This window comes from Syngnathus scovelli, chromosome 13 (genome assembly GCF_024217435.2).
Source record: "Syngnathus scovelli strain Florida chromosome 13, RoL_Ssco_1.2, whole genome shotgun sequence".
Lineage (NCBI taxonomy): Eukaryota > Metazoa > Chordata > Actinopteri > Syngnathiformes > Syngnathidae > Syngnathus > Syngnathus scovelli.
Window position 1 is genome coordinate 5,660,947 of NC_090859.1, and position 19,557 is coordinate 5,680,503.

At 40.9% G+C, this 19,557-nt stretch overlaps 1 protein-coding gene across 5 annotated transcripts in view; it reads right to left on the reverse strand.

Moving 5' to 3' along the window:
- Window positions 1-19,557, reverse strand: part of dcc (DCC netrin 1 receptor) — a 260,988-nt gene that overhangs the window by 99,662 nt on the left and 141,769 nt on the right. For 3 of the 5 annotated variants that reach the window (XM_068652676.1, XM_049737164.2, XM_049737161.2), the window contains exons 8-11: window positions 16,531-16,810; window positions 5,730-5,884; window positions 5,222-5,370; window positions 4,061-4,199 (exon numbers count right to left, since the gene is read on the reverse strand). In XM_068652676.1, coding sequence (XP_068508777.1) covers window positions 4,061-4,199; window positions 5,222-5,370; window positions 5,730-5,884; window positions 16,531-16,810 — 723 coding nt within the window. The remainder of the gene's footprint in view (window positions 1-4,060; window positions 4,200-5,221; window positions 5,371-5,729; window positions 5,885-16,530; window positions 16,811-19,557) is intronic. The other 2 variants (XM_049737166.2, XM_049737165.2) reach the window with 1 other exon arrangement.

Consider the following 19,557-nt stretch of genomic DNA (forward strand, 5'->3'; position numbering starts at 1 on the left):
ATAAGAAACCATGTGAAGGGGTTACCCCTAATATTTTACATATGAATTACAATAACTTAAAAATATACTGTAACTACCAAGTTATCGGCCACATACAGAATTACATTGTTTTAAATTATAGAATGCGTATGTTAAAATGTCTTTTTTGTCCAGCTTCGGATGTCGGACGAAATTCGGTTATCGAACCTCGCGAGATGAGCCGAGAGGACCCGCATGCCAACTGACTCCGTTCGTTATTACGTTCTCGTCACTCTGAGGATTGCATCAACTCTAGTCATGCCTCCAAAGGAAGCAAGCGGGAGCAGTAAAGCCAGCCTAAAACACAAAGACGCTCCTAATGCAATGCGACACTGAGCGCCCAGCGCGCTGCGGTTGCGCGATCAGACCAAAATTAAGATCCCTGCGCACTGAGGTACATTATTACTTTAATATTTTCTACTTTTTAGCGACCGTTCTGTCACAATAATGCGACCAGCGCAGTGCAGTTGCGCGGTCGACGGCGCGCAACGGTTGCGCGTTCGGCGGTGCGCTGCAGTTGCACGATCGGACAAAATTAAGCTCCCTGCGCACTGATGTCCACTTAAATTTAGGAAAGTACAGCAGGACTTTAAATTTATTTTCTAAATTTCAGCGACGGCTCTGTCACAATAATGCGACCAGCGCAGTGCAGTTGCGCAGTCGGCGACGCGCTACGTTCGGCGGTGCGCTGCAGTTGAGCGATTGGACAAAAATGCTCAAATGAAAAAATGCTTAAAAAAGGCGGGTTTTTTGGCTTGGAACGGATTAATTTGTTTTCCATTATTTGTAATGGGAAAATATGATTCAGAATTCGAACGATTCACTTCTCCAACAGCCCTCTGGAACTGATTGTGTTCGAAAACCGAGGCTCCACTGCATTGTTAAACACGCCTGCCTCACAGTCATGACATCTGGGTTTAAATTTCAGTTGTAACATCTCTGTGTGTTGTTTGTATGTTCTCCATGTGCTTGCATGTGTTTCTATGGGTGCTATAAAATTAGTTTATGTGCTGTAATGTGTTTTTTTGTTCATCCAACATTCAAAATGAGGAGTGGGAGAGATTTCTTTTTATTTTCCATTCGGCATTAAACTCAGTGTTAAATGACCAGAAACACAGTCCTTAAAACTGCAACAGTAACTGCAACTGGAACCATGTATTTTGAAAGGAGACATGCTCACCTTGCTTTCCACTAACCAGCTCAGTGGCCTAGTAGTAGAGTGTCCGCCCTGAGACTGGAAGGTTGTGGGTTCAAACCCCGGCCGGGTCATACCAAAGACTATAAAAATGGGACCCATTGCCTCCCTGCTTGGCACTCAGCATTAAGGGTTGGAATTTGGGGGTTAGATCACCAAATGATTCCCGAGCGCGGCACCGCTGCTGCTCACTGCTCCCCTCTCCCCCAGGGGATGGATTAAAATCACATGGGGATGGGTTAAATGCAGAGGACAAATTTCACCACACCCAGATGTGTGTGTGACGATGATCATTGGGACTTTAACTTTAACTTTAACTTCCGCAAGTTTTTTTTTTTTTTATTTCAGCTCTTTGCTGATTGATTCATGCCGCTCTCTGTATGCTCAGGTGACTGTGACCAGACTCAATCACAACCACAGCGTTAAGTCTGGATTTCCAGGCTAATACAATAATTGTAAATAATTGTAAAATATCATTATAATTTTGTGATATTGTGGATTTTTGTTTCTCTTCATTTGACGTTGGAATAGTTAAATTTTGTTTCCTCCGGTTCCTTGTTAAAATATTTTGATTATCTTTTTAGTTTTTCATTGTCTGGTTGAGGATTTTAGATCAGGAGCTGTTGTTAATATTTGTCAACAGTGGGCTTGTGAATTTTTTAGCATTTTGGCATTTGAGACGTACTTGGCAGGAACATTTTGGCGGTAAATGGGTCCTATGTCTCTTGGCTTGCCTAGGAATTCACGATCCCAAAGTCTGAGCATTTTTGCTTGAGCTGTTGCTCCCGTGACCTCTTCATAAGCAGACGAAGATGGATAGATGTTTTGAATGAACACTGTCTTACGACCTACGTGATTAACTGTCCGCAGCTTATCTATTGATTCAGCTGCTCATTGTGTGTGCGTCTGTGTGAGTGGGTGTACGCTTACGAATGTGTGCTTGAGTGTGAGCGAGAGTAATTAGGCCACAAGTCATGGTTATCACAGCGCCACAGATGGGGAGATGCACAATACAACCAGTCAGTATCTGTGCTCACTTAGTCTCAGATCATTGTGCCGTGCGACTGGAGCTGGACAGATGACTCCATTATTTTTCGCTGTCTATGCATGCAAGTTTATTTATGATGACATTACCTCCTGGGCAGGACTTAGGTGTACAAATTTATGTCCAGGTAGATATTCCAGTCATAGCAATTACAAGAGATACAGACTAAAGTACAGTAACATTTTACTTGATTTTACTGAAAAATGTGAGGGTCTTATTTCAGTTAATTGTGGACAAGGATGTTCACCCCCAAATTTTCTTTTTAATATTAACTTTTTTGCAGCCCAACCTGCCAAAACACAGTATTCCTGTGTTTATCTACCTCAGGTTAAGACCATTTTGCCACTTGCCTATGACTGTAAATGACATCACCGTTGCCGTCTCAGGTCATAGCCAATCACGGCTCACCGGTCTTTTCAATCTCAGTCATAATTGGTTGTGACCTGGCAACTGTGGCGTCATTTGCAATTGACAGCACAATGGCCTGAGAGGGATAAACATATGGAAATTTTGCTGCTTAACTCAAGTTTCAGTTTCATCACGCTATTGTGTGTTATGGATGAATGAATGGATGGATGGATGGATGGATGGATGGATGGATGGATGGATGGATGGATGGATGGATGGATGGATGGATGGATGGATGGATGGATGGACGGACGGACGGATGGATGGATGGACGGACGGACGACGGATAAACATAGATCTTCAGTTTAGCTTTAAAGTCGTTTTCTCTAGGCATCTGCTTGTACAGTTTGGTGACATTTTTTTTTCAAAAACATTTCTGTATACAGAAGCTCTCATTTTGAAAAAGACACACTGACATTCATCAATTTATGCATGCAATTTCTAAGTGGTCCACAAAAAAACAAGACAGCTGTGATCACTCTACTGATTAAAAAAAGTGAATGACATGCTGTAACACTGTATTACTCTCTATTAATTTTTTGTTGTAAACTACCGCATTTTAAAGCTCAATGGTCTGAGAAGCTGCTTAACAGCTGTCACATTTCAAAGCTCGACTTTACTATTGAACTGCAATCATCGTAAATTACAAAAATGTATAATGGACGCTTCAGGCTTCTTGCATGATTTAATGAGATAGTCACTGTAATGTTGAATTTTTATTTCATATTGTCATTGCTGCCTCTTGTTGACTGAAAGGAAGAGAAACTAACAAATTCACAGTCTAGAACAACTTAATTTATCAAAATATTTGCCTATCTTCATCCATTCCAGTATTCAAGTGAATAAAATGTCAACGACAAAAAAAGGATAGCAGGGGGAATGATGGTTTTGGTACGTGTCAAGATGCCCAGAAATGTAATACCGTAAACAAAAATGTAAAAAGTTAAGATAAGTGTGTTATTGTAAATGTTCCGCACATTGTAAAAAGATGGAGGACTTTAAATCCCAGTTGGGAACAATCATGCAAGGACATATTATTTGCATAAAAAGAGGAGAACAGAGGTGTGCACATGTGCGTTTGTGTGTGAGTGTCACACTGAGAGAGGTGTTTAATTAAAAATCCAGGGTCCCCAGTGAAATGACTGACAGCAGAAGAGATTCACACGCACATATATGCACACTCACTCACACACTCACACAGACTAACCAACCAACCCCGCAACCATGAAGCGCGTCATATGAAAGTTCCAAGTCTTGATACAAAAAGCTTAATAGAGATTAAAGGTTTCAGAAGCAGGAATTTTCAAACTTGAAATTCAGCACTGATTGCTTAGCTCAAAGATTTAAAAGAAAAATATTCATCAAATTAAAAAAGAAAAAGGTAAAATACTTACCATCCGATTGTGTGGTGACAATGATGTTCTCTGAGGCAGTGCCGGGTCCAAAGCGGTTTATAGCCAAAACAGAAACGGTGTACTGTGTGAATTTATTGAGTCCCTCCATCTTATAGTTCAGTCCATTGACATCGACACTCTGAACACACACAAATAAGAGGAATTAGACTTTTTGGTCGATTTTTTTACCAAAGAAAGACACATTCTTGATATACAGTATAAAATATAATTTAACGATTCCAACAGAAAACTGGGCAGGCAGTGACAATAAATGAATGAACGAAAAGTTTAAATAGAGAAAATGATGGCTGATGGCAGCCAGTAGACTATGTAACTCAATTAAAAAGTTGCAAGTCACGCCAGGCTAAACATCATATAATAAATAGCATACATATTTGTTTATTTCCATGGTGTCACTGTCTGATATTCATGTCAATTCAATTTTTCAAAATCTGTCGGCCTGAACACCTATTGTGCCGGAATTAGATTTAGCCATACAGTAGTTTGGATGAATTTCTGTCCCCAAATTGTCAAACATGACTTGGGCACATTTTGGCTACCCGGACGCACAATAATCTGCCAAATTCCAACTGTATTGTAAATCTTTGTAGGTGAATTTCACTTTCCATTTTTAGTTGCCCATCAAAAAACAAAAACGCAAACAAATGGGAAAATGACTGATTGCTAAGTTTATTAAATCAAACACACAAAAATGATAAAATGCCACATCAGATAACCAAAAAGACATGGAAAAATGTGCAAGGCTTGGAATTTAATATTTAATCTAATATTTAATTGATATGGCTAATAGTTAATTGTTCGGCTTTACATAACCTAAAAGTTTGTAACTGGCAGGAGTGACGATATGTTTGCTCTTTAGACCCCACAATTAGTGCGGTTCACAATCATGATCCATCAGATAATCAATCAGGCATATTATATTCGGGGCAAACGTGTTTTAAGCGTAATCGGTTACATGCATTAGGTCTAACATGGAAGATATGCACACACTCCTGTTTGTCTAATCACGCTGTTTTCACCTCATTTACATCTAGTACATGGAGGATCACATGCAAATTAGTACAGGGGTCCCCAAACACTTATAAATTGGAATTGTGTAAAAATGGGGTGTGATTTGCATGCATAGTGTATGGTGGTGACCTGTTCCTTGCTTGAGAGGCTCTCTGTCCAGAGCACTCTGTAGCCCAAGATAGGTCCATTTGGAGCACTGGGGGTCTCCCAATTTATCTGGATGGAGGTTGGCGACAGAGCTTCAGCACGTAGTGACTGTATCCTACTGGGTACCTGGACTGTATGAAAGAAAAGGGGGGGACGCAGCTCTTATAAAATCAGGATGTGTCTGTGTGCGTGTGCACATACGCATGCGTTATACGTACATATACATATGTTATGTGTGTTGTGTATCACCCTCATACAAGGTTGTTGCAAAATGTAGAAACGCATTTTAAGAAATTCTAATATTTTGAATTACAGACTGAATATTAAATCCAACCCAAATTTATCTTCTCCTGATATTTGATAAACATTGCAATAATTGACTTGTAATTTCACTTTAAGCGAAACTCCTTTTTTTTAACAAGACAAACTCAGTGTAATAACAAAACATGTATAAACACACAAGAGAAAAGAAATCAGAAAACAAGCTCACGGTCTGGTTTAGTTGTGATCCTCAAGGCACTGGAGCTTTCTCCTGGTCCGACATCATTGTAAGCAATGACTCTGAAGGTATAAGTCTCCTCTGGCTTCAGGTTGGAAACCATCAGCTCCAAAGACTCAGGCTCCGACACATTTACTGACCTCTCCCTGTAACAGGAAAACAATAAAGATAATTTTGTCATTCGACACATCAAGATTCAATTTCTTCCTCAAATACGATTATGTTGTAGACTGTCATTTGCATTTAGGACTCATCTAGATGGCCTTAACTGTCTAATGCTCTAATACTCCATTTAGCCTGTTAAAAAATGACAAAATCAATATTCTATTTTTAAATTCCACAACATTAAAAAGACAACCTCATTATATTTTGTTACAATGCAGATAATCTAGGTGTAATTTAGCCAATCGCCCAGTAACTACAGTTAATCCAACAATTACAGCATCACTGCATTCTTGCAATCAATTACCAAAGCAAAGATGAGACAAAACTAGCTGCAAGTGACACCGTTTCATGGAGTATCATTCAAATTGCACTTCTTGCACTGACGAGAGAAAAAGATGACGGGAATCCATTTTTGGACTTCATGATGTCTTTAGAGATGTAGATTAACTGTTTAAAAATACTGAACAGCATTGTATGGCTGTTAACCGTATTCAAAATTAATGAATTTTAATTTCCCGCATGTCATTGCTGACAAGAAAGTTAAGTGTTCATGTCTGTTTCTGTTGATGAGACGTGAAATGAGAATGTGAATATTACGCTTATAACTTTTACATAGTCACCAATCTATCCCAGTCAACTAGCTGTGTTCAAAGCAGGTGCGCAAGCCTGGCATCCCATATACAATGATATATTACACTTAAAAAGTTTGGGATTTAATATTTCATTAGAACTTGGAATACGGTGAAACTATCACCCATTTTTTTTTTTTCAAACACTACCCACACAATTTCCAAGACAATCTTTTGGAAGGAAGGAAGGAAGGAAGGAAGGAAGGAAGGAAGGAAGGAAGGAAGGAAGGAAGGGACGGAGGGTGGGAGACAGAGAGAGAGAGAGAGAGAGAGAGAGAGAGAGAGAGAGAGAGAGAGAGAGAGAGAGAGAGAGAGAGAGAGAGAAAGAAAGAGTTAGAGAGTTGGAGTACCATTTTTGCTATCGCACTATAGTGACTTCAACTGCCAGAACACTGGCAGAGCGAGGAATTTTCCCCCCTCTTTTTCCAACCATATTTCAGTGTACCAGAGACAAATTCCCTCTGTGTTTTACCATACATAGTACTTGGACAATAAAAACAAACTATGATTACTATGAAACTATGGTTGCATTTTGCTGTCGTTCCAGACATTGCATTAATGGTGTTATTTTTAAATTGTAAACAGTGATCTCTTGCTATTTTGCGGTTCGTCTTTCACGGCCTCACGGTTTTATATAAAATACTGCTATTTCAGATAATTCAGCGTATCGCGGCTTTTTGCGGCGACACTTGGGGTTTGTCTGCCTATTTGACTTTGCAGCACACTATTGGCCGGTAGAGGAGACGAAAAAGACCAATGGGAACACATTGATCTATATCCTTGCCGCTGATTGGCTTGGAGCTGTAAGAGCAGTTCTAACCAAGATTTATCTCAGCCTCCCGCAGTCCGCAACGTAATAATGCAGACTGAATTAGCAGCATCTCTGATTCAAGCTGTTTTGTCATGAACGAGGCAAGACAAGACAACCAAATGCACGCAGGCTTTATTTGGGGAAAGGAAAAAGGAGACAAGGAGGGCTGGAATGCCAGCAGAGCAGGATGACGAGGCAAGTTGACGCGCGTCGTGCAGCGTCCAGAGCAGGTCATAAAAACAGGCTTTCGCTAAACAGCGAATCAGGAAACAGGCAAGCACTACACAGCAAGCAAACGGGAATCAAGTGGCATAGCAGAAAATAATGCACTAAAGAATGTCTCTAAAAGTCAGTTTGACTTTAAAATGTTCAATACAATAAAGTGTTTGAAAATACAATAAAGTGTTTAATAATACAATTATAAAAGTCTTGTGCGGATATCATAAAAGTATTGACACCACATCGCAGATTTTCACCTATCACGGGTGGTCGTGGAATCAATTATCAGCAATAAAAGATCACTGCATTTTCATTTTTATCCTTCAATATGGAAATCACTGTAATTTCTTTATAATAATTTACATAAAAAAACATGGGGTGAGGGGAAAAAAAAGACAATTCCTCACACCACCTAAATCACTTTGTACTCATCACTTTAAAGTATTAATCAAGTCACAAAATGATTAATAAAACATACAGGAGAACCTCAGTAAAACAAGTATATCTTTAAAGTGTGTGATATGTACAATACATCCCTCCTCCACTTGTTCAAATAGAACAGGTCAAGCATCATGAAATGCACCAAGGTTGTTAATCAGCAGCTGATCATCTCCTCTCACAAAGACTATGTGAACCATCTGTGCACTTTCGAGGCCGTTAGTTTCCCATTATTACATTTCTGCTCTAGCAAGACGTAAGGCCACCTGCCATGTAGCTGCTTCTGTGCGTCTTGTTTTCCGTAGTGAATAATTAAACTCAGATTATTTTGAAGGTAAGTCAGTGTCTGTGAGTTGGTCTTCATCATTGTTAACTGAATAAATACAGTAAATGGCCTATTTTATATGTTTCAATTTTAGTTTTTTATTGAAGCGGTGTTACAATTTTGTCATATTGTTTTGTTTTTGTTCTTGTTGAGAAAATTTGTCATATCTGCCTATTCAGACAAGACATATTTTTAAGATTTTTGTATTTTTTGGCATACTTATACATATACTACAGTCAAGGTAGAAGATGAAGACGACTAAGAAGTAAAACAAAAAAAGGAAGCAGAAGAAAAATAGTGCTTTTTAAAAACACTACACAAAACTGAAAATCAACCAAACAGTAAGAATGCGAGCTTTGCTCCATGCCAATGTTGCTCTACCGCAACAGTGAAACTGCAAACAATTTCACAAAGGGAACACTGGGGAAAACTAACAGAGACCGTGAAGAATTCACTCCACCAACGGCATCCGGCCACCAAGCTAGAAGGAGCCGCACAGTTATTCACACAGCGCCATAACTGAAGCCAAAAAAGTGCCTCGGTGCTGGGGGTGGATGGCAACCGCAACTGATGAAACAGCATTCACCACAGTGCAGCAGATAATTAGTGCTGGTACCTGACACTTGCACCGCACTACCAGTCATGCACAAGCAGGGGAGAGGCTGATATGAGCATAAATTTAAAATAATTTCTCTTAAGTAATTCAAGTATGGGCGGCTCGGTGGCGCACTGGGTAGCACGTCCGCCTCACAGTTAGGAGGGTGCGGGTTCGATTCCACCTCCGGCCCTCCCTGTGTGGAGTTTGCATGTTCTCCCCGGGCCCGCGTGGGTTTTCTCCGGGCGCTCCGGTTTCCTCCCACATTCCAAAAACATGCTTGGTAGGCAGATTGAAGACTCCAAATTGTCCCTAGGTGTGAGTGTGAGTGTGAATGGTTGTCTGTCTCTGTGTGCCCTGCGATTGGCTGGCAACCGGTTCAGGGTGTCCCCCGCCTACTGCCCGATGACGGCTGGGATAGGCTCCAGCACGCCCGCGACCCCCGTGGGGACTAAGCGCTTCAGAAAATGGATGGATGGATAATTCAAGTATGTGTGTGCGTGTGTGCGTGTGTGCGTGCGTGCGTGCGTGTGTATGTATATATATATATATATATACTCATATATATATGAGGGCCAGGGACAAGGCTTTCAGAGCGGGGGATGAGGCTGGCTTGAGGACAGCGAGGGCCGACCTGTCCCGGGGCATCAAAGAAGCGAAAAAGGCATTCTCGTGCAAGCTCTCCACCCACTTCAAGGACAGCAAGGACGCACGTAGCCTTTCTTTGCTCACTTCGACGCCCAGAACAGCACTTGCCCGCTGAAGACCACTCCCCGCCCACACGAGCAGCCCCTGCACCTCTCTGCCGACGGTGTGAGGAGAGCGCTTGCCGCTATTGACACCCGTAAGGCGGCGGGCCCTGACAACATCCCGGGTCGAGCGCTGAAGGACTGCGCTGGGGAGCTGTCGGGTGTCTTCACGGACATCTTTAACGTTTCCCTGCAGCAGGCCATCGTCCCCTCGTGTTTCAAGGCTGCCACCATCGTTCCTGTGCAGAAGAAACCTGCACCGTCCTGCTTCAATGACTACCGCCCTATGGCACTGACGCCCATCATCATGAAGTGCTTTGAGTGGCTGGTCATGGAGCACATCAAGTCCGTTCTCCCCCCCACCATTGACCCTTTCCAGTTTGCGTACCGTGCCAAGCGGTCCTCTGAGGATGCCATCTGCTCTGCCCTCCACTCGGCCCTCACCCACCTGGAGAGAAAGGACTCATATGTGAGGTTGCTGTTTGTGGACTTCAGCTCTGCCTTCAACACCATTGTGCCGCAGCGACTCATCTGCAAACTCGACGAGCTGGGCCTCAGTACCTCCCTCTGCAACTGGCTACTGGACTTCCTCTGTCAGAGGCCTCAGGTGGTGCGTGTTGGCGACAAAATCTCCGCCAGCATCACGCTGAGCACGGGGGCCCCCCAGGGCTGCGTGCTCAGTCCATTGCTCTTCACCCTGCTGACGCATGACTGCACTGCGACCTACAGCGACAACCGCATAGTGAAGTTTGCTGACGACACGACTCTGGTGGGTCTCATCACGAAGGGCGACGAGACTCGGTACAGGTCGGAAGTTGACCTTCTGACCACGTGGTGCAGGGACAACAACCTCCTGCTGAACGTCAATAAGACCAAGGAAATCATTGTTGACTTCCGGAAGGGTCACACAACACACCTGCCGCTGATCATCGACGGTGCTGTGGTGGAGAGGGTGAGCTGCACCAAGTTCCTGGGGGTGCACATCAGTGAGGACCTCTCCTGGTCCGCAAACACCTCGTCACTGGCAAAGAAAGCTCAGCGTCGCCTGTACTTCCTGCGGAAGCTCAGGCGTGCATGTGCTCCTCAGGCAGTCCTTTCTACATTCTACCGTGGCACCATTGAGAGCGTCCTCACCAGTTGCATCGGTGTCTGGGGTGGTAACTGCACTGAACAGAACTTGAAGGCCCTGCAGCGCATAGTGAATACGGCTGGTAAGATTATTGGTGCTTCGCTCCCCTCCCTGAAGGACATTTACACCTCCCATCTCGCCCGCAAGGCAACCTCGATTGCGAGTGATGTGAGTCACCCGGCTCACTCTTTGTTTGACCTTCTGCCCTCTGGGAAGAGGTACAGGAGCCTGCGCTCCCGCACCACTAGACTCGTCAACAGCTTCTTTCTCCAGGCTGTTAGGACCCTGAACTCGCTACCCCCTTCTGCGTAGCGTGCGGCACTGTTGCGCTATTTTCTGGACTGTCTGCTGTACGCTCACTTGCTCCTCTTATTTATTTATTGTTGTGTTATTTATTCATTATTTATTCATTACGTTGTTGTTTACTTGATTGTCTATTGTGGGCCATGGCTTGTCACCGTGGGATAGGGGGGAACGTAATTTCGGTTTCTTTGTGTGTCTTTGGCATGTGGAGAAATTGACAATAAAGCTGACTTTGACTTTGACTTTGATATATATATACATACACACACACACGTAAATAATCTATATACCATATTTCCTGGACTATAAGTCACAGTTTTTTTCCATAGTTTGGCCAGTGGGTGCGACTTATAATCAGGAGCGACTTATGTGAAATTATCAACACATTATTACTTGATCATTAAACCATTACTTACTTATTAGTAGTTTATGACTTCACATTATTTTCACTTTAAACCGCATGAGGGCCTGTGGGTTAATTGGAACTGCAACTGACGATGAGTCTGACATCCACTGACTTCCACCATCCACTGACTTCAGGAGTCAGCGAAGTTGTTTATAAGTGACACAGAGGATGCCGATTTTGATGGATTTAATGATTTGGAGTGACATGGGTGGTTCAAGAAACGTATTTATATAATAGTTATTTGATATATAGTTTATATATAGTTATATAGGCCTGTGGAATAATTGGAACCACAACTGACGATAAGTCCGACGTCAGCGCCGCATATACTTCCAGAGTCAGCAGCGGCGTTGTTTATAAGTGACACAAAGGACGAATATTTCGATGGATATAATGATTTGGAGTGACACAGATGGGTTGATAAACTTGTTTTTATGTTATAGTTATTTTATTATTTTCACTTTAAACCGCATGAGGGCCTGTGGATTAATTGGAACTGCAACTGACGATGAGTCTGACATCCACTGACTTCCACCATCCACTGACTTCAGGAATCAGCGAAGTTGTTTATAAGTGACACAGAGGATGCCGATTTTGATGGATTTAATGATTTGGAGTGACACGGGTGGTTCAATAAACTTATTTATATAATAGTTATTTGATATATAGTTGATATATAGTTTATATATAGGCCTGTGGAATAACTGGAACTGCAACTGACGATGAGTCCGACGTCAGCACCACATGCACTTCCGGAGTCAGCAGTGGCGTTGTTTCGAAGCGACACAAAGGACGGAGATTTCGATGGATTTAATGATTTGGAGGATGGTTTGATAAACTTGTTATTTATGTTATAGTTATTTGAATAACTGTTAATATGTTATGTCAGGCACGTTCTCAGTTTCTCGTTTGTGTTTATGAAACGTTAGCATACCGTATCGTTTAGCGTGTTGTTGCCTATTCATGTCTGTTCTTGGTGTTTGTCAAATAAAGTCCACCCCAAAAATACGACTTGTACTCCGGTGCAACTTATATACGTTTTTTTTTCTTCTTCTTTATTATGCAATTTATGGCTGGTGCAACTTGTACTCCGGAGCGACTTATAGTCCGGAAAATACGGTATTTATGCAACCATCAATTCATTTTCTGTACCGCTTGTCCCCACGAGGTTCACGGACGTGTTGGAGCCTATCCCAGCAGTCATCGGGCAGTAGGCGGCGGACACCATGAACCGGTTGCCAGCCAATCGCAGGGCACACATATCCATCCACACTCGCACTCACACCTACGGGCAATTTGGAGTGCTCAATCAGCTTACCAAGCATGGTTTTGGGATGTGGGAGGAAACCGGAGTGCCTGGAGAAAACCCATGCGGGCACAGGGAGAACATGCAAACTCCACAGAGGGAGGGATATATAAAACCCTACGGCAGTTTTAAATAAAGTGCATGCGGAGGGCTCATGCCTGCCTTTGGAAGTTGTAGAACACGGGTCACCATGTCCGGTCCTCGAGGGCCCCTATCCAGCCTGTTTTAGATGTATCCCCACTGCAACACACCTGATTGAAATCATCAAGATCGTTATAAGGCTTTTACAGAGCTTGCTGATGAGGTGAATTAGGTGTGTTGTAGTAGAGTTGCACCTAAAACAGGCTGGAAAGGAACCATTGAGGACTGGAGTTCTGATTAAGCTTGACACCACATATGTGCGTCTGGAATAACCCAATTGAACTTGTCAAGCTCCTGCCCAGAACATATTGGTTGGTTCGACCAACCATATCACTGATGCTGAAAAGGTGAAGGAAAACAATGACAAATGCAGGGTTCATTTTTTGGGATCTAGCAAAGAGCCTTTTTTTTTTTCATTTACGTCCCAAAAGAAAACCTTGTTAAATATCACTAACATTATAATATTCACCTAGGAATTAAATTGTAATTATGATAAGAAGGTATTGATTCAAACTCTCCGTCCATATATTGTAGAGTAAAATACAATATTTCTTTAAAAAAAAAAAATATATATATATATATATATATACATATATATATATATATATATATATATATATATATATATAATGGGCTTTTTAGTATCAAATTGGATTTTTTCAGTAAATAAATATTTTCCTCTTTTCTCCCCTTTATCTGCCCTCTTGTATTTGTGGATTTTAATTAACCGTAATATTTACGCTCCATCTCTCCCTCACTCCCCTCTACTTTCATGCAAGTTATTAGTACTGACAAAAGCGTTTGTATATTCTGCCTTTTTTTCTAAGTCTTTAAGATTGACATATTTTGTGATGTTTCATGGTGAAAACTCAAAGGCTTTACAGTCCATCCTAACACTTACATTCCTAAAATACTGCAGGCCTAGTCCCTCAGGTAACAAAGCTTAAAAGCCTGGATGTGAGAGCATTCAGCTGGAGCTCCCAACTGTCAGAGGTTACCATTTAACATCAGCGGGGGACTTGCCAATGTCACCCAGAGAGTTTTTACTAAACATTCAGAGCTGCTGTGTGCAGCAGAGCTGTAATGAAGGGATACAAGTACCGTCTCTGACATACCGTTAGTATACACCACTTACACGATCAGTCCTTTCTATCAGCAGCTTTCAGACGAAGGGCTTATGCACTATAGCATAGATTCAACTACTTTTTGAGCCAGCCCAAAGTAATTGAAACAAGAAACATTATTTTCACGTTGTTGCAGCACTATTCCAGAGGTACAGAAACCACGCACAACCAGGTACACAGCTTTTGTTTATATTGCATTGCAACAGTTGTTCCACCTGTACATTACTTCCAATATGTAGCATTTTTCATTTATAAAATGATTACTTTTTATTTTATTTAAATAATTTCTGAATAGTTTAAATGTTTTGTCCGCTTATTTTTTGCATGTTTTATCCCTACATCTCTCTCTCTCTATTTGAAAATTAAAGTGTTGTTAGACAATCAAATGTATATCTTTAGGTCATATAGTTGTTGGAAGTGACAAAAAAAATACATATAATACATATGTATTATTAACATTGGTCCGACGATTAATCGGTAAACTTTTTTTCTGTCTACCTGTCCGTCTGTCTATGGCACACTTACAGCTACAGTTGGTTTTAAGAGTTCAAATAAAGGTGGACTGCTAAAGTGACCCCACATCCTTGGGTTTTTCAGTAGGCAGCACACAAAGTTTGTACATCTCTTCCAAAATAACTGCCCACCAACTCCAAACAAGGAAGGTGTAGCCATTGCTACTAAAACTTTGATTACCTTTTCATTTGCAGTCCGCATTTACTTAGCGCTCAATTAATTGAAGCTGTTAAGTTCTCCTCATGGATCACAGCTATAGCACAAGCTTCTCTTTATTGCTCTTTTGAACAGAGATGGTGGAAAGTCAGAATTAAAATAGGCCCCAGGGTGAAATCATCTGAGCATAGTATTGATAGCTCTGCACTTGGCAAATTAAGACAACAGATTTAGTTTTATCTAGGGCAACATAAGCATTATCTTGCATTCTTTACATCCCTGGCAAAGCAGTAGGACAATACATACAGCTCTGTACCTATCTGGACGTCGGGTTTGATGGTTAAGGATTATTTCCATTCTATTTAATAAGAGTGAAAGTGAAACATTTTCAGACATAAAGGCTTGATGTCAGAGAGATCAGTCAGAGGTTACTAATGATGTGGCCTGGTTTACAATTCCTTCATTCCAAGTACAAGAGGTCAGGGCTATGTGTGGGCCAATCGACACCAAACTCATCCAATCATTATTTTTTTTTGTGCAACTGAGGCACAAGCATGCTGGAGGAAAAAAAAAGAGCCCTTCCCCCAAAAATATAGCTTTACTCAACTTGTTCTGGAAGAATCACTAAAGGAGAGCTGTTGTGCACTTTTTCCCCCACCACAGTTTCATTTTCACCTTTTTAGTAAACCCTGTCTTTTGTTGAAGGGCGGTAGTTTATCAATTTACAATAGCTGCCCTCTGACTGTTTGAACAGATTTTTCTATCTCTCGAAAAAGCTGCCATGACTGCGATACTTTAGTTCAGGGGTGTCAAACTAATTTTTTTTTCACAGGCCGCATTGCAGTCATAGCTTCTTTCGGAGGGCCATTATGACTGTCAACCCAAATAAATGTATGAGCACCTCATATTATATACAATAAAAGCTACAAAACAAACTGAGAAATAACTCGTTTTCAAATCAGACGAGTAAAAACTGGTCAAATATTTAAAAAAAAAAGATATTAAAAGTGAAGACAATTCACAATTCTAGTAATGACACACGAATTTGATGCACAAGTTGTCTTTGCGGGCCACATAAAATGATGTGGCGGGCCGTATCTGGCCCCCGGGTCTTGAGTTTGACACGTGCTTTAGTTGTTGGAAACCTCGAATTGACAAAGCTGTAGTACATCTGATTTCTGATCATATATATATCATATATATATATATATATATATATATATATATATATATATATATATATATATATATATATATATATATAGATAGATAGATAGATAGATAGATAGATAGATAGATAGATAGATAGATAGATAGATAGATAGATAGATAGATAGATTTATAGATACATAGATAGATAGATAGATAGATAGATAGATAGATAGATAGATAGATAGATAGATAGATAGATAGATAGATAGATAGATAGATAGATAGATAGATAGATAGATAGATAGATAGATAGATGTCTTTGCTCTCATTTAGCTTAATAACGTGCTAAGACTTTTCCCATGTCGATAAAAGGCCTCTCTATAAACTTTGACTCACATACCAATTTTGATGAACTCGTCTCCTTTGAAATAGGAAGTATTTTCATTTTACATACTGTTGAAAAATGATCATATTTGAGTTCAGGAAAGCAGCAAAAAGTTGGGAAGATGGGAGTCGAAACAAACGTGTTCCTGTATATCAACTGTTTATGTGAGACATGAAACTCTTTGGCTGGAAGTTACAGATATAGAATCAAAGACAAAGTGAATCAAGACAAATAAAGTACTCTTACCTCTCAATGCTATCTTGGGAGTAATAAACACCGTAAGTCTGTATAGATCCTCCGGTGTCCTCTGGGGGTCGCCAGCTGAGTCGGACAAATCGGCTGGACACTAGGACAGGGACCAGGTCGCGGGGGGCAGAGGGAAGGGCAACGCCTGGGCTGGGGGACACTGGTGGGGGATCAGAGGAGGAGGAGTAAGTCAAAGGGGTGCCAGAAGGAGCAGGCGGAGCAGGAGGTGGGCGGGGAGGAGAAGGTGTGTGGACAGGTCTATACTGAGTGGGTGTGGCTTCTGTGAACGGTTCATACAGGGTAGAGGGAGGGACCAGATGCGGGGAGGACAGGGAGAGCATCGCAGCAGGAAATGGAGGAGAGGAGCAGCAATGAGGTGGCAAAGCCAAGTAAACACAAAAGGATAAAATAATGGATGATAGGAACAAATCAGGAACATAAAAGACATGGAAGAGACAAGAAGGAAGAAAAAGGAGGAAGAAGAATAATGGTAAAGAAGATCCCAGACAAGAAAAAATAGTGGCAGAAATTCTTGCATATATATTCAGTAGTTAGTAAGACAATTTAAGTAGGTAAACATAGACATAGGCATCTCATATACTAAGTAATCCTTAAAACTTAGAGGCGAAAAGATAATCATGACATTAAAAATCCCGTCTGGGTTCTTGAACATCCAAGTCAATTTATTAACAGTCCATTTAAATCTACTTTAATGTTGCCAATATCAAATGATACTGCGCTTATGCATTTAGTAGGGGCTCATGTCAATGAACGAGTACACACTGGAAATAAACACGTAACAACATTGAGCAACATCATTTTTATGCATGCCTTGCTATTCACTTCAGCACTGTGTTATACAGGGTAATGGTACCAGTATAGTACCGGGATATTTCGGCGGCATGGTATCATTTTTTTTAGCACCAGATTTAAAAAAAAAAAATACTGTCTACTGAAATGTGGCAGTGCTTGGCAGGGGTGCTTCTGCATGTATGCACTGTGAGAAGATGAAAACGACAAAATGGTTCAGCTTTCACCACCATAAAAAAAAAGTTGGCTTCAAGCAGAGAAGGCCTCGCTGTCGCATCGCTTATTGAAAAGCATAATGCGCAAAGTGTCATACTGAACTCTTTGGAACTCTTGGACAGCAAAGTGACCGACATGGCAAAGTCTGTCTATAAGGCTTGTTTTAAAACTACCGTGGCTCGAGGTGGGAATACGTCCAAACTGGCTAAGCACCTCGCTGACCAGCATCCAGTTTCAGGCTGTGATTTAACACTACACTTAAAAAGTCAGAGTGTGAATTATTTTGTTCCCAATTTGTAGAATTTGACAGGCCATTTCACTAGTTGGGGGCGGACAACACGCACGCACGCACACACACACACACACACACACACACACGCACACACACACACACACACACACACACACACACAAACACACACACACACACACATGCACACGCACACACGCACACACACACACACACACACACACACACACACACACACACACACAGTCACGCACACACACGCACACACATACACACACTTAAAGCAATGTGCTCATTAGCAATTAAATGAACATATTTGCCTGACATTAACAGTGAAATTGTATTGTTAATATCAACAGTAGTTGACTTGAACTGTAGTCAAATAGGTTAATATGGTATGCAATATAATAGCTTAAACAGTGAATGCATAAATGCATTTAAATTGACATTTATACAGGATTCAGGCATTGAGCTCACATTTCAAATTAAAAGTGCATTTTTAACTTCCAAATGGGCTAATTTGGTGTCCAAACAGGATGGAGATCATACAGCTGCATTTCTAGACATGAACATCTTCATAACTTGCTCAATACTATATTACAGTAGACGTCATACTACATAAAAAGCCAGGCATTATTTTTATGTTCAATAATGTTGAATGATGTTTATATATGCTGGTGTGAAGTGTTAATGTTTAAAATGTTATTTTCTGATGAAGTATATCCTAATATTTTGAATTAATAATACATTTAAAAAATATGAAAAACATTGTCAGTTTATTTTTGCAAGTTCTGCTAATTTTTTAGATTGTTTTATCAAGGTACTGTTTCGGTACCTGTATTGAGGTACTTTAAGCACATATAGAATCCAAATCAAAATGTTGGTATCGTGACAACACTAGTATATGGATATGATCTAATCACATGTATTTTTTTCTGCTTTCTGCCACCATGACGCATATCTAAATCGAATAATTAAAAAAATCCTAATCGTGAATCATGTACTGTGACATGATAGGCTATCACCCCTTACTGTAATTATTGGGGAATATCACACACATTATACATATTATACACTGCATAAAACCACCCTTTGAAAGCTGATTTTTTTTGTTGCACTCATTCTTTATGAACTTACCTAATTTTCTTTTGGTGTCACTGCTCAAAAACCCAAGTATTATCTGCATAGTAATTTGATATATTGGAATTTACCTTGGTGTTCCACCTCCGACCCTCCCTGTGTGGAGTTTGCATGTTCTCCCCGAACCTGCATAGGTTTTCTCCGGGCACTCCGATTTCCTCCCACTTCTCAAAAACATGCATGGTAGGCTGATTGAGCACGCCAAATTTAAAAAACCCTCGTGGGGACAAGCGGTACAGGAAATGGATGGATGGAATTTATCTTGTTCATCCAGAGACCTTTTTGTGTAAAGAGAAGTTTTCTTACCGTGCTAAATATTTCGACTGTCAACACTCAAGCCCATGGATGTGAAAGATGTCCCTTTCAAGATGCACATATGCCCAGGCTAAGCTATGAGGGTCAAATTCACCTTTTTTTTTTCTTGCTGAACCTACCCTTAATTACTTATTTAGTGGAAAACCTATTCTCTTTTTATATGTACTTTCTGCAATGCCTAAGCAAGCCCATTACTTGGCAGCTACTGTAAGCCAGAAAAGGAACCAAAAGAATAATAACATCTTAATGAAAAGCTAAGCAGGGCTGCAATATTTTCTTGGAGTTTTATTAGAATA